This window comes from Mizuhopecten yessoensis, unplaced genomic scaffold (assembly GCF_002113885.1).
Source record: "Mizuhopecten yessoensis strain PY_sf001 unplaced genomic scaffold, ASM211388v2 scaffold2995, whole genome shotgun sequence".
Taxonomy (NCBI): Eukaryota; Metazoa; Mollusca; class Bivalvia; order Pectinida; family Pectinidae; genus Mizuhopecten; species Mizuhopecten yessoensis.
Genome location: NW_018404823.1, coordinates 743988 through 759794, shown reverse-complemented (window position 1 = coordinate 759794; position 15807 = coordinate 743988). Strand labels below are relative to the sequence as shown.

At 36.2% G+C, this 15807-nt stretch overlaps 2 protein-coding genes across 2 annotated transcripts; one reads left to right on the top strand and one right to left on the bottom strand.

The window, feature by feature from the left end:
- Positions 1-5318: 5318 nt before the first annotated feature.
- LOC110446771 lies at positions 5319-7253 on the top strand. Its single transcript, XM_021492071.1, has 2 exons — positions 5319-6416; positions 6809-7253. The coding sequence occupies exons 1-2, from the start codon at positions 5411-5413 to the stop codon at positions 6898-6900; spliced, it is 1098 nt and encodes a 365-aa protein (XP_021347746.1). The 5' UTR covers positions 5319-5410; the 3' UTR covers positions 6901-7253.
- A 4399-nt stretch (positions 7254-11652) lies between these two features.
- Positions 11653-15572, bottom strand: LOC110446772 (zinc finger protein 593 homolog). The gene is made up of 3 exons (XM_021492072.1): positions 15301-15572; positions 13518-13580; positions 11653-12550 (listed from the first exon to the last, which is right to left on the bottom strand). Exons 1-3 carry the CDS (start codon positions 15492-15494, stop codon positions 12403-12405), a joined length of 405 nt encoding a protein of 134 aa, XP_021347747.1. The 5' UTR covers positions 15495-15572; the 3' UTR covers positions 11653-12402.
- Positions 15573-15807: the final 235 nt, after the last annotated feature.

The window sequence follows — 15807 nt, the reverse complement described above, 5'->3', positions numbered from 1 at the left end:
TTCTTTGTACAGTGTATCTTATAATATTTGAATTAAATAAATCCTATTCTCCTGCGTATGTAATGACATGTGTACATATACACGTATGTTTGAGGTCGTTATCCGTCAGCTTGTTTTTAGTACCAACAATAAAGCATCGACAACGCTAGCTATTACAATACAAGAGCATTAGAAAACAAATCATTAGCCATCGTCGACAATCTACCAAATTGTATGAGGTTTTTTTTGCACGCGTACAATTTTATGATGGCTTTTCCCTCTTTCGATAGGCGCCATTGTCACTACGATTTTGCGGAAATCGGACGTCTGTCCATCTATGATTTACTTCCTGATACACGTACAATGTACCTACCTACTTTAATAATTGGTTATATTGGAGGCACAACACGTATCCAGAGGATGGGGAACATGCACAACTTTTGGTAAGTAACAAATATCACTTTGACGATGCTGAAGATTGGATGACTTCATAAGTTTTCAGAAAGTACATTTAGGGAATAACCTTACTGTATTTTGAAATTTGCGGTGGTATATCGTGATTATACCGTCGCAAATTGAGTTTTACTGGCTCTCTGTGTCGTCCGTAAAGATCAGTTTGCGACAGTATAATCACGATTTACCGCCGCAAATTTCAAAATACAGTAGGGTTACATGTATCTCCATTCTAGTTCATATCAGCACGGAATTAGATAAGTCCGTGATATCAGTCATAACAACCAGGGTTTTCACCATTCTAATTCATATCAGCCATAACCAACAACAGAAACGACGATTTTAAGATATTTTTGAGCGTTTTCTTTTTCAAATTCTGGGTCGCTGATCTGCCCCGGATTGGTGACGTCATGAATATTCGAAGTGAGGCGGAATAACGTTGACCTTTCGGGGTCACGCTATTGTTCATGACGTCATGAATAATCAATTTCATGACGTGTCGGGTAAGTCGGGGTCCTTGACGTCATTGACAATGAAAATTCCCGGACGGTATATCGTGTTTATACTGTCGCAAATTATTTTGATTGAGCAATCAAATGTCGTGTTACATCTCAAACGAATTAGAATGTATCCTCGATTATCTTTTCTCGAGTGACATTTTGACAATGGAATAACAGTTGCTATGAACTGGTTACATGTAGCTATATTCCGTCTTTGCGTATTGCAGAGTTATCTTCTCCTCTACCTGCTCACAAGAGAAGATAACTCTACAATACACAAAGACGGAATATATGGTTAATGGACATGTGTTGTCATAGGTACAGCGGTTGCATGTGATCGGCAGATGCGGTTTCAATCGGACCGCGGCACTCATATATTTATAGATAGCAACCATGGTCTTGATAACAGTTTCACAGGAGTGAACAAGAGGCCCAGAGGGCCTGTATCGCTCACCTGGATATTTAAGCAGTCATAGCAAATCATTATCATTCAATATTATACTGCATCATATAGCATATCTCAGGTCTGAAAACCTGAGACAAAGCAGTCATAGAGGAATTTTGGGTGTAAAGCTTTGTGTACTTTAAATGATCAAGATTCCCCACCATAACCTGAAAACATCCATGCTTACAGGATTGGCTTCAGGGTCCTTTCCTGCTTCTGAAGGCTTATAACCAGGTCTTAACATGAAATATTTTCAGACCCCTTTCATATATTGCTGGGCATGCAGAGAAAATAACACTCATGCTATCAAGTCCTTAATGGAGCCCATTACCCATCCCTGAGGACTTCCTCCCTGGGTCATAGCGTGGAAATTGTTGAGATACCCAAGCTCATATTTCTTGTATGGTATGAGATAATCTAAACAACCAATAAGACAACTCTTATATAGACGAAGTATAATAATAACTTCCCTACAGAGAATAGGGACCTAAACTGCCCTGATGTAAGGGAGGTGATACCTGATGAATAAGAGTCGTTACCTGATGTAAAGAAGGTGTAAACATGATGTATGGGTGGTGTATACCTGATGTATGGGAGGTGTATACCTGATGTATAGTAGGTGTATATACCTGATGTATGGGAGGTGTATACCTGATGTATAGGAGGTGTATATATCTGATGCATGGGAGGTATATATACCTGATGTATAGAAGGTGTATACCTGATATATGGGAAGTGTATACCTGATGTATAGATGGTGTATACCTGATGTATGGGAGGTGTATACCTGATGTATAGTAGGTGTATATACCTGATGTATGGGAGGTGTATACCTGATGTATGGGAGGTGTATACTCGAGTTGTAGGAGGTATATACCTGATGTATGATATACCTGATAATCTGGAGGTGTATATACCTGATGTATGGGAGGAGTATACCTGGTACCTGATATATGGGAGTGACCCGAATGTGTTTACTTGATGTAAAGAAGGTGTATACCTGATATACGGGAAGTGTATACCTGATGTAAAGAAGGTGTAAACATGATGTATGGGAGGTGTATACCTGATGTATGGGAGGTGTATACCTGATGTAAAGGAGGTGTATATACCTAATGCATGGGAGGTATATATACCTGATGTATAGAAGGTGTATACCTGATGTATGGGAGGTGTATACCTGATGTATGGGAGGTGTATTCCCGAGTTATAGGAGGTATATACCTGATGTATGGGAGGTGTATATACCTGATGTATGGGAGATGTATTCCTGATGTATGGGAGGTGTATTCCTGATGTATGGGAGGTGTATACCTGATGTATAGGAGGTGTATATACCTGATGTATGGGAGGTGTATTCCCGAGTTATAGGAGGTATATACCTGATGTATGATATACCTGATAATCTGGAGGTGTATATACCTGATGTATGGGAGGAGTATACCTGGTACCTGATATATGGGAGTGACCCGAATGTGTTACTTGATGTAAAGAAGGTGTATACCTGACTTATAGGAGCTGATGCCGGATGTATGGGAGGATTTTATTTGTAGTAGGTTATTTTATTAGATTAAATTCATCTCATCATTTTTATTTATGAAAAGTGTCTGGCACTAGATCATAAACTAGGGAACTTAAATATAATTTCGAAAATGAAGAATGTCTTATATTTCAGTTCCTTTTCCAAATGAATTTTATCACACAGGGGCGCATATGGTAACTGGACTTTTCCCCAAAAGTTTGAAGCAGATACCAAGAGAAATATTAAGTTTACTGAAACATGTGCTTAAAATTTGGGCTCAAGACTCAAAAACTGTGGATAAGTATTGCATAACCCTTTTTGATAATAATATCTGGGATTTCAGCCCAAAAACCAACAGGTTAAAAAATATAGCACTGACACTCCATCCATATTGATATGAAATAGTTGAAATTTGAATATTTCTATAGTGCATAACTCCATAACATACAACCTATAGGGACATGTCAAATGCTACCAGGTTCACATTTATATATACAATGGAAGATATCATATATAATAAATGGGCATCAGTATATATATATATATATATATTGCTGTACACTTAATTAGCATTTGACATGTCCCTGTAACCCACATCTAATGATAGGTAAGTAGTGGGATTATTATTGGAAACCAATATCAACACGTCCAACTCATACAGTACTTTAAAACAAGAGCCCCGTGGGCCTAACAGGTCACATGAGTTGTAATGCCATTGTTATTTGTTGTTGTGATATGACAAAAACAGATATTAGCTAGGTGGCATAGGACTAGTATAGTTAGCGCCTGATAAGGCAGCTCCTGCTAATTCCTCAATATTACATTGATTAATATATATGCTAATTGTATTGACTGTATAAAATTGTATAATTTTATCTATGTACTATAAAGCTCTTTAGAGTGGCTTATGCTAGCTATATATGGCGCTATATCAAATGTTGTACATGTATGTTTATTTTATATACTCTGTATACCACTCTCTGTATACTATGCATATCACTCTTTATATACTATATAAACCACTTCTTATTACCCTTTTTTGATGCTCAGCAATATATATACTACTACAGACAGGTATTACACACGTAATTACTACTACAGACAGGTATGACAACATGTACAGGTATCGCACATGTATTTACTACCACAGACAGGTATCATACATATATTATCACAGAAAGGTATTTCACGTGATATCTACTATCATAGACAGGTATTACACATGTCTACTATCATATAAAGGTATTGCACATGTAGTTTCTGCTACAGATAGGTATTACACATGTATATACTATCACAGACAGGTATTACACATGTATTTATTACTACAGATAGGTATTACACATGTATTTATTACAACAGACAGGTAATACACATGCATATACTATCACAGACAGGTATTACACATGATATATACTAACACAGACAGGTTTTTCACATGTATTTACTATCACAGACAGCTGATATAACACATGCAATTACTTACTATAGAGCGGTTCCTATATATATTGCTATTGTTGTTTTTTTGGGGGAGGGAGTTGAAGGAAAAATAATTTTATTTATTTATTTTCTCATTATATAAATATCTGTTTTACCTTGATAGCTTATATTTGAACATGGTAATAAAGTGCATGCTGTTACCAAGTACCTGGCTTGTGTACAATGCCTTTTAGGTCACAAAATACAATTGTATCTCTACAAAATATATCTAGTGATCAGTATCACAAAGACTTCAAAGAGCATGCACCTGATGATGAAATATCACTTATCTGTTATATATGTATTAAATAATGGAATGTTACTTCTTGTCTGTGATAGTACAGTAAATACAAGTTTAAAAACCAGTTTGAAACAATGAATTAATGTTCCTTACATGATAATATATTGATAGAATATAGAACAAATACATAAGTATGTTCCTTAATGTATGTGATAGTTGAAACAATTTTATCTGAAGCAATATAATTAAAGATCCATAGCCTGTCTGTGATAATAAATACAGGTGTATGACCAGTCTGAAACAGTAAATAATGTTTGTTATAGTTAATACAAGTTTATAACCAGTCTGCAACAATAAATAAAATGCCCATAATCTGTCTGTGAATTTGTATGGGTAATAATACAATTTTATTAAATTACCTTTAAAACATTTAGAGGAAATCCGTGAAGAAAATCAAGATAAAACATTTTAATGACTAAATTGTATTAAAGTTATACATGCAGTAGGATCGTTTTCCTTCAGTTATGAAATACAAAGGATCATCCCTTTCTCCATCACTTACTCCCATCTACCTTCTAATGCTTAACATTTTAAAATAATGTAAATACCGCTATAACCAGACGTATATTTTGGTGGCATCCATTACACTCCTACTTTCACTTTCGCTTTCACATACTTCATTTCCGGTTAAGAAATATGATTCCTTACACACACATATTTATATACATGTACACTTGCTTGGTGTTTCCGGTTTAACACCAAGATCGCCATATTTTGTTCTGTAAAAGACAATGGCCACACATCGGTCAATCCAGGGAGGCCAGATCCCAGTACGACCTAAGCGTAGTGAAAAGTGTGTGAGTCACTGGCAGAACAATGTCATCTTTGCCTGTATCGACTGTCAAATCCTTATTTGTGCTACCTGTAGCATTGGACTACATAAACCACATGAGCTGGTGGAAATTTCCAGCCTTACAAGCCAAAACAAAACTTCACTGCAAGATTTTATCAATGACAATGAAGACAACAAGCTTCCTCGACTTCAGCAGGACATACTATCAGCTAGACAACTACTGTCACCAAACAGTACCAAGTGTAAAGGGCTGGCTAAAATAATCAAAAGTCAAGTGGAAAAATGTAAGGAAGAAATGGAGATCTTGGCTGATGAATTTCTGTCATTATGTGACAAAATGGAATCAGATAACGAGGAGCTAATTCAGCAATACATAACAGGACTTGAAGAGAGGTATGATCTGTTGACAGAGAAGACAAAAGAATGTAAGGAAACCCTTCAGTCTGGAGATAATATTGAAATGTACGTTGTGGTTGCTGAGGTCAACAATTTATATTATACAAAGCTCAATATGCCCTCACTCATGTCAGCTCAGTTTAGCCCCGGTCAAGACTTAAGTGACAAATTAAAGAAAGCAATAGGCACACTGGATATATCTGCTGACCAGCAAGAGGCATCAATGTCCAGTGATCATGAAAGTAGTCGAGCAAGCAGAAGTGGTCAAGCCAGCGGATTTGGTCAAGCCAGTGGATTTGGTCAATACAGTGGAAGTGATCAAGCCAGTGGATATGGTCAAGGCAATGTAATTGGTCAAGCCAGTGGATATGGTCCATACAGTGGATATGGTCAATACAGAGGATATGATCCATACAGTGGATATGGTCCATACAGTGGATATGGTCAATGCATTGGATATGGTCCATACAGTGGATATGGTCCATACAGTGGAAGTGGTATAGGCAGATTTCATCAAGCCAGAGGAGGTGGTCAAGGCAATGGAAGTGGTAAGGCAAAGGAAGCATTTAGTAATTATGAGCAGTGGAAAATATGGCCAACTGTAACTGGCTTAAAAAAATATTTTGGATTCTTCAGTTGGGGAGCAAACTTAACTTGGTATCTAGTGCACACCGTAGTGCACACTACTAACAAGGACGAGCACTTGACAAAACATTGAAGTGCACTCCAGTTCACTTCAGTGTTAACTCCAGTGCACTATGATGTGAACTCCAGTGCACTACAGTGTTTACCAAAGTTTAAAAGACTGAAGTAAATATTTTAATTATTGTTTATAATGAAATGGGTTCCCTTGTGATATGAAAATTGAAAGAGTAAGGAAAGAATCATTCAACTGAATATTTTATAATATGGTACACATATTTTTATTTTTTATTTTTAGATCTGTTTCACACATATGACAGCGAGAATACTACTGATCATGAGGTAGACATCGATCTAAGATCCCTCTTCAACAGTGACGATGAGGATTAGAGATCGATAAGTGATCACTAATGGACCTCCGCTATATCTTTAGTGCTTTGCTATATATTTGAACTTTAGTGCTTCTTTCTGGGTTTATAAGTCTACTGTATGTGTAAATCTTAAGAACCTGTACTGTAACTGTTTATTTTTACATTTATGACCAAAAATAGCTTTGATTTTCCATTACTATCGTTAACTTGTATGCCTTCGTTAGTGCTAAATTTCCATTTATCGGTAACGTTGTCGTGTGTGTGTAAACATGTGTGTGTGTGATTATGCTGCAACATTTGTTATGTAAGTTATTGTGTAAGCGTACTGTAAGTAAATCATGAAATTCAAACACATTATAATATTCAAAACTTTTTTCATTCTTTGTTGTTTTTATGCCTCGCCATAAAATGGAGGGGCAAATAGTGTTGCCCAAGTCCGTCCCGTCCCGTCGCATCCCAATTCAATGTAAACACTTAGCAACTTCATTCTTTGACAGATATTGGTCAAACGTTATACAAAGGTCAAGTATGAGTATACTTCGGACATCGTTGTGTATCACGGATCCAAGGCCAAGGTCACACTTGCTATATATAGAAAATCATCAACTGATTCAATTTAATTAAACACTTAGCAACTTCATTCTTTACAGATTTTGGTGATATCCTTGTGTTTCAGGATGGTAATAAGTGTAGTACCTTGTGTGTGTGCATGTTTCAGGGTATCAAGATCAAAATGGTTGTAACGTTTTATAGAACACTGAAACTACTTTCATATGGCAGCGGGGGCATTTATGTCTTACAGACATTTTCTAGTTTAATCTCATATCTATCATAATATGACCGACGACTCCAAATAAACAAAACTATTTGAAGGGAGGTAATCCAATATGGCGGACAAGAAAATCGAGAACGATAACCCAAGAATGACTTGTTCCTGCGTATAGTGCGCACACCCTTTTTGACATGACAATATTTACCTAAAAAAGTGTGGACTATACGCGCAAATTTACGGTACTTAAAATATCAACTGAACATAAAAAATGTATACATGTACAAAGAGAATTTTTACACTATCTCTGGTGATTATAGAAAATCTATAGACAGCTGTACTATTCCAGAGGAAAAAGATTAATTAAAAGTACACTTTATCATAGTTAAATTCACATCACATTTCATATCAATGTTGTAGTGTTAGGAGGGGGGATTTGCTTCTTTGTTTTATACAAACAAGTCAAGAAAAGATAAAATTCCAGAACAAGAGGCCAAGAGGGTCTGTATTGCTCATCTGGATAATCAAGCAACCATGGGAAATTATTTTTATTAGAAATAAGAGAAAACAAGAGGGATCTTGGCGCCCATCATTGTACCATCTTAATGTCAGTGTGATCTTTTCTCTTCTTTTCTCTAATCTGTTTGATCGAGTCATGTTAACAGTAAATGTACCTTGAGGTAACTTTTGATCTAAACTAAATACTGGTGTGTATAAAAGACAACCTTCAAAGTGAGTTTGTCATTTCACCTGCTACAAGTGACTAGTACAGTACTTAATGCGAAAGAAATAGAATTGATCATTTCAATATAAGAAAGATCTGTTCAGTTCTTCCTTTAGCCATTTTGTTTTTATAATCAGTCTAAAAATGTAATATGCACAACTAGGGCCCAAGGGTAACATACATTTAAAATTTGAGAAAGATCCCTTTTGGCACTTCCTGAGCAATAGCGATAACACACCTTCACTATCAAATCCAAGATGGCTGCCTGTCGGCAATGCTATTTATATGATCAGTGTCAAAAGTTTCCCCTGCACATCTAGAGACCAAGGGGAACCTTCATATAAAATGTGTGAAAGATCCCTCTGGTACTTCCTGAGCAATAGCGATAACAAGAATTGTTAAAGGACGGACCACGGACACAGGGCGATTTGAATAGCCCACCATCAGATGATGGTGGGCTAAAAATCCCTCCAATAGTACAGGAGAAGAAGGATTTTAAAGATTTAAAACTCAAAGTTCCTTTTTGGGCCCCATCCCCCTGCACCCAGAGGGGCAACACCCTCTGTTTATACAACATTAAGTCCCCTTTGCCAAAGTATGTTCAAGGCCAAATTTGGATGAAATCCCTCCAATGGTACAGAGAAAGAAGGATGTTGAAGACTAAGCCTTAAATTTCCCTTTCGAGTCCCGCCCTTCCGCACCCGAAGGGGCTACACCCACGGTTTATACAAGACCGAGTCCTCTTGGTCCAAGGATGCTCCAGACCAAAATAGGATAAAATCCTTTTGTCCCTATCGTAGAAGGATTTCAAATGTTTACCTCTATTTACCCTATAGGGCCCCACCCCTCTGCCCCCAGGGGGGCCACACCCACTGTTTATACAAAAATGAGTGCCCTTGGCCCAAGGATGCTCCAGACCAAATTTGGATAAAATCCTTTAATCTCTATGGCAGAAGGATTTGAAAGGTTTTACCTTTTTTTCCCAATTGGACCCTACTCCTCTGCTGCCAAGGGGTCAAAACCCACCATTTACACAAAATTGAGTCCCCCTGGTCAATGGATGCCCCAGACCAAATTGGGATGAAATCCCTTAATCCATATGGTAGATGACGGATTTTAAAGATTTACCATTAGTTCCGCTATGTGGCCCCGCCCCTCTGTCCCAAACCAATGTTTATACAAAATTGAGTCCCCTTGGCCCAATGATGCTCCAGACTAAATTAGGATACAATCCCTTAAAACCCTTCGGGCAGGTGAGCTAAAAAAGTAAACACAAGAATTTTCACCAGGTTTGTTTCTGTGTAACATTTGTACAACACGGCCAGCAACTGACACCAGCTCTGAATTGTGTACCAGTGTCTAAGACTGTTGTGTAGTTTTATTAAATACATGTTCATGATGATCAACACCAACTTGAAGCTTGGTTTATAAAATATGCATTGCATGGTGTAAACTTTCAATCAATTAACACCAACGAATACATATATATGCTATCCATATCCAAGTTCTTCTTTTTTGTTGCTAATGGTTCCCAATTCAAACGACAAATTCTTGGTGCGTTTTACAGGGTGAACAAGATGGTACAATGCACATGTTTTGGGTAAAAGTACACAGTTTGGATACAGGGATTGTTTCTACTGTGGCTTAATCTGATATCATTGTTAACTGTATATAAACTTTATTTTCATCAGCTAGCAATTGGCAAAATACCAGCTATACAATGTTTCCCAGTACACCCTCAACCAAGCTGATTCTGAAAAAAAATGCCGAAAGAGTCTGAATTGCAGACAGGTAACATTTATATGTATACAATGGTATTGTTTGATATATTTTCAATACAACATATTTTTGTATACATCCAATCAATGGGCTTTGACAGTCATATTTATTTAAACAAACTTGGATTGAAACATACTTTCACCCTACTCCCATAACATGAGAGGGCGCTGGTCGGCCTTTTTCCAATCGGATATGATTTTGCCGACTGCGACCTCTCATTTCCGAAGCACTAATTCTTTGATGCAGTTTCCGCCCGAAATCCGGGCGGAACACAATCGGCTTGAAAAACTCACTTAAGTGGTTAACAGTTCATGACAACGATGTCTCCTCACGGTTTATATAATATAGATCTCATATGTATGCCACAGACACAAATATATAGTATATTACGGACTAGAACACTCAAAATACATGTCCATGTCGTTGTAGCACATCTCTGACCTACATTTAAAACATGGCTTCTGGATTAATACAAAATAGCAGGGGGGATTTCAAACGGAACGAAATGATACGGAGTTTGTTTGTATTCCGCTTGTGAAACATTACATGTAATTCATTTTTGTATTAACCGGAAAAATCATGGCAAATGCTGTCTGCTTCGCTTCGAATGAGGAAAAACTCATTATTTATGTCTTTGACACGAAATTTTTCTCATATAATCATGGATTTATGGAAAAGATTATTTATTGGACCCTTTTGACCATTTACATGTATGTTAACACGATATACTCTTTCTTAATCCGAACTTTGAAAATGTGATCGTCAGCATCGGGAAAATCAGCTATGGGCAGTTAGAGGTTACGCGGCGCCTGTCAAAAGTTTTTCGCCGTGTAAAACCTCTAACATTGTTGGAGTAACTTTCACCCCTGCAATTAGACTAGATATCAAATCTCTAGGAATAATGGTTTTAGATTAATAAAAAAAGAAATTTTAAGATTTTAATCCATTTAACATTGATTGTCAGTTCAGGTACATTGTAAATGCAGTGTCTCTAACTGAGCATTTCAGGATTTCTCAGGTGGAGATTTTTCTGGCTCATCCCTAAAGTTGGGACAGATCATACTTCTCTTCAACTGTTCACAGATATTGTCAAAACACAAGATTGACTACCAAAGGTCGTGTTATATTTGACCTTCAGGTTTGGCAATCCATTAAAGCTGTATGCCACAAAGGGTTCAGCAGTAATAATTACCTATATACTGTCTGAGGCAATATATACATATTCTATTATATCAATTCTTTCATTCAAAAGGAACATGAAAAATGACTGGGTGATGCATACACAGTTTAAAGGCTGAATTGTGGGCAATACATTTCTTTCTTTCTATTTTTAGTGTCTGATAGATTGTATTATTGGTGAAAATGTACATTCAAAGTTTCGTCTTTTCAACAAACAAAGGGAGATAATCTTTAACAACAGCAGTGATCCTTTTATCCATGTCAAAATGCAAGAAAATCTTATATGCAAATACTGATTCAAGAAAACAAAATACACTGTATTCAACTAAAAATGTTTTATTGTGTTAATCTTTCATCATAAAACTTAATGATAAAAATAAAGCCAGATCATATTTTCTTCACAAAATATAAGTTCTTAGCTTATAGGATCATTTTTGTTTCATATAAATCTTGATCTCTTTCATAGTGCTTGTTTCTGTATCTTTTTATCATATTCCTTAAATTCTACTCTATAGATATTTTAAATATACCTGTATCATCAACTTACCATAAACATGCTCTAACATCTTTTACCATATGAATTATTTCAATGTACATAAGACACCTTATAATTGTCTCTCCATCACAAGGGGAAGTAAAACAGGTTATGCTGATGTTAAGTTCCTTTGATGTGCAGACATATACTGTATTTGTCAAATCAAGAGCATTTAGAATGATTGCAGTATTTGAAATCAAGTGCTTATTTGAAAGTAAACCTTAAAAACTGAAAACCGAAGTATTTGTACAAAACTGTACATTGTGGTTACCTTCTCAGTTACTGTGAATCATGTTTGTGTTATTTTTACACAATAAAGTAGGAGTGAACTCCAATACTTTCCAGGAAAAGAGGAGGGAGTGATCTATGAGTGTGTGTTCAAGCAAGCTGTGCTTAAAATGACAAATACGGCTGATTAGAACTCTGCAGGATGGTAAACTGTATGTACACAGCCTGTAAACAGCATTAACATTATCACAGTCTCACAATCAAAATCAGTCATTTTCATTAGCTTGGTTGTCACAAAACATCCAGGCTAGGTACCCGTTCCTTCATCTGTTTTCATTTCCTCCTGTATTGATTGTGTTTCCATTTTCCTTTTCTTAGGTGCGACATATGATCCCATTCCTGCAGCCCTTTCTGCCTCTGCTACTGTGTAGGGTTCCAATTCCAAAGCCTTTAACCTTAAGGGAAGCAATTATAAAAACAATTAGTTCTAATTCAATCACGATCAGTATATTCCAAGAAATATATAAGAGTACAAGACCGGGGTATTACTGTATTTCATCAGATTAAAATATCAAAAAAAGAAAATTGGACTATATAGAATCAAATTTGTTATAATCAGTACTTACAATGGTGAATGTGAGTGACTGTGCAATATACTGGTATGATTTACATTTTTTATATAAATATGACTGGTTATTACCTTTACATTTATCTAGTACTGGTACTTTTTCATTTCTAATGCAATGTTTGTTATAAATGTTTTGTTGCACTTAACTGTCATCCAAAGATAGTCCAAATACAATATCTACATGTATCTTATTATACTAATTTAAGCAGTGCCTATTAAACATTATACCTATGATTTTAGTAGAGTTACTTCCCTTCTTGTAGTTTGTGACTAGCATATTTTGCCTTGAAAAGTTACCAATTGACATACACTTGTGTACTTGTGTACCATTCAGATGTGTCATTGACATCAATCAATCGAGTCCAAATTACCATAAATGAAAAAATGATTGACAAGTTTCGTATTGATAATTTGACATTGAAACTGTTTTGAACACACAGTTCCATTACAGCATTATTTGTCTATATGTAAACAAGAGTACCGCAGGGCGGAACAATATACGCCCGTCGAATGCCATATAGTGTTATATACTTTCTTACATTGAAATAAGATCTGCATCATTCGAAGAGTGGTTAGCCGACATGCTATAAAAAATGTAGGAGAAAATCTCCGGACAAAAATTCAAATACTGAAATGAACAAAGGGCAATAACTTTTGCAAAAATCGTCGAATCAAAATTCTTTTCAAGGAAACACAACAACGTATCATGATTATTTAGCCTACCAAGTGTCGAAGAACCTGTATAAAAATGTTAAGAAATATAGGTTTCATTTGTAACATTCAGTAAAGCTCACCTCCTTTTGTGGGGCTTGCCTCGGAAATGCTCCTTCAGGGCATGTGTGTCGATGAAGTACTTCCTAAAATGAAATTTACCAACATCAAATCAAGAAATACATGAACATTACATAATATTGATAATGCAAAACCGTTATACAGCACCATGTATGATTGCTTAAATAACTTAAAGGCCCTTTAGAACACAAATGGCAGGCTCTGACACTAACTTTTTAACCAGGGAGACCACATGTACAGGCCTATATATAGCTAGGTCTCCCTGGGAAATAAATTGGAGGACCCTCCTGAAAATCAAGGGGGCCGAGCATGATTTTTTTCTGTCAATTGAAACTTCTGATATCTAGAGTTTTGATTGTCAAATGAATATAAAAACAGCGACAAATTATTGATTTGGTTGTTCCATTGTTTTGATTTTTTTTATATGGCAGAGGATTTGTGTCAAGCTATCTAAACAAAAACATGTGGGAATGTCATTATCATTATATAAGCACTTAGCTTTCACTTGTTTATTTGTCTATAAAGTAAGTTAATTTGAGATGATTCCCTGACTTACCCTGGTTACCTTGATGAAAGGTGAGTGTGTTACCCAATCCACCATGTGCACCCCAACACCCGAATCATGTGTTAAAGCCTGTATGCCAGTGCATGGTATACAGTACATCATAAATAGTTTTCAACAATACATCCTATGACTCAAAAGTACTTATATTATTTAACAAGCATTATAACCAGAATGTCTGCTCGCCTTCCTTCAAGGAATTTGATGAAGCGCTCTATGAATTTTTATCTAGTTAACACTTTATTCCTATAATGACAGAGGGAGTTGTGCAAACAAAGCTCAAGGACAACTCCTATAATGGAGTTCAAACCTACTCGTGGAATTCTCCGACGCCGTTTTGTGGTGACATCAGAATCTGCTACGACACATATATCCATAAATGGCCATGGGTTATTTATTTATCCAAAAATGTCCTTAGTATAACCAACTGCTGCTAGATTCTGTCAGTATTCAATTTTCTACTTGAAAGACGCCATTTTGTAGATTATACAAATTACACAGGAGTGACTTATATATGAGCAACATACTGTACCGCTATACATGTAGTACAATACTAAACATATTTTTATATTTAACAGGCTGGGCACAACGGCTCATATCCGCGGGTAATAATCCTGCATTTGGGTAACAGTTACCCAAATGTAGGATTATTACCCATATGGGAATGTTGTGCCCAAACTGTTTAAACAAATCTTGACGGACTCTACTTGTTGTCAAAATGTCTCAGTCTGGTCACAGGGGCTTTTTACAAATGTCTGAAATTTACATATATACTATACTGATATGGGTCACAACACACATAAACATACTTATGTGCTTTGTGACCCATATCAGTATAGCATGTGTATTTCAGACATTTGTAACGAGCCCCTGTGGTCTGGTCATAGGGGTACGATGCAACGTACCGAGCGAACTGAAAGCCTAGAAATCAATATTAACAGTAGTTGCGTGCCCCTGTGGTCTGGTGTCAGGGCCAGAGGAAACTCGGATAAACATGTTGAACTAAATTAACTTCACATATTATCCATATAGTATACATGTGTCTTAAAATGTATTTTGTTTAACAAACGTAACTTGTGTTACAAGACATGAATGCCATAGAACCATCGACAACCTATAATGACTTTTGCTTGTGAATTCACCGTTATTTTTCTTGACGACAGAAACATCTAATAAATGTCAAAATTATGTCCAGCACACGTAACATAGCAAGATATACATACGCGCAATGTAAACAATAAAACTTTCCAGCTCCTGGCTTGTCAAAATCTGTCTCCTGATTAAGTAATTTCTCGGCGTTTCCTGGCTTCAAATCTTCGTCTATCTGGTCCCAGTCCTTAGTTTTACGCTTCGTCCGGTATTTCTCTTTAAGAGGCTTGTCACCTTTGTGTTGTTTCTTCCTAGCTAACCTTCCCATTTTATCACAAACAACAGTCAAAGATTACACCACGTGAAAAGAAACACCGGAAGTAGCAAATTTTCTAATTTTCATTATGAAGAGTTCGGCATACGAGTTACTTCCCTTGTATTAGAGTGCATTACACTTGACGTAAAAACGAATACCTTGTTAAATCAGAGACGTATAATATATGTATTATACGTGTCTGGTTAAATCAAGCGTGTAGAAGTTGACATATATTGTACTTTAATTTGTGAGGTTTAAATTAGACATTCATTCGATTTAATTAATGTTTCCATTTTTTAATGAGTAAACATTTCAATTTATATCA

What these genes read in the sequence shown, in the direction of transcription:
- LOC110446771 (XM_021492071.1), top strand. Translation starts at nt 5,411, where the DNA reads ATGGCCACACATCGGTCAATCCAGGGAGGCCAGATCCCAGTACGACCT. An exon ending in TGGTCAAGGCAATGGAAGTG is followed by an intron (nt 6,417 to 6,808) that starts GTAAGGCAAAGG and finishes TTTTATTTTTAG; the next exon opens with ATCTGTTTCACACATATGAC.
- LOC110446772 (XM_021492072.1), bottom strand. Translation starts at nt 15,494, where the DNA reads ATGGGAAGGTTAGCTAGGAAGAAACAACACAAAGGTGACAAGCCTCTT. An exon ending in TTTTATTGTTTACATTGCGC is followed by an intron (nt 13,581 to 15,300) that starts GTATGTATATCT and finishes ATTTCATTTTAG; the next exon opens with GAAGTACTTCATCGACACAC. An exon ending in GGCAAGCCCCACAAAAGGAG is followed by an intron (nt 12,551 to 13,517) that starts GTGAGCTTTACT and finishes GCTTCCCTTAAG; the next exon opens with GTTAAAGGCTTTGGAATTGG.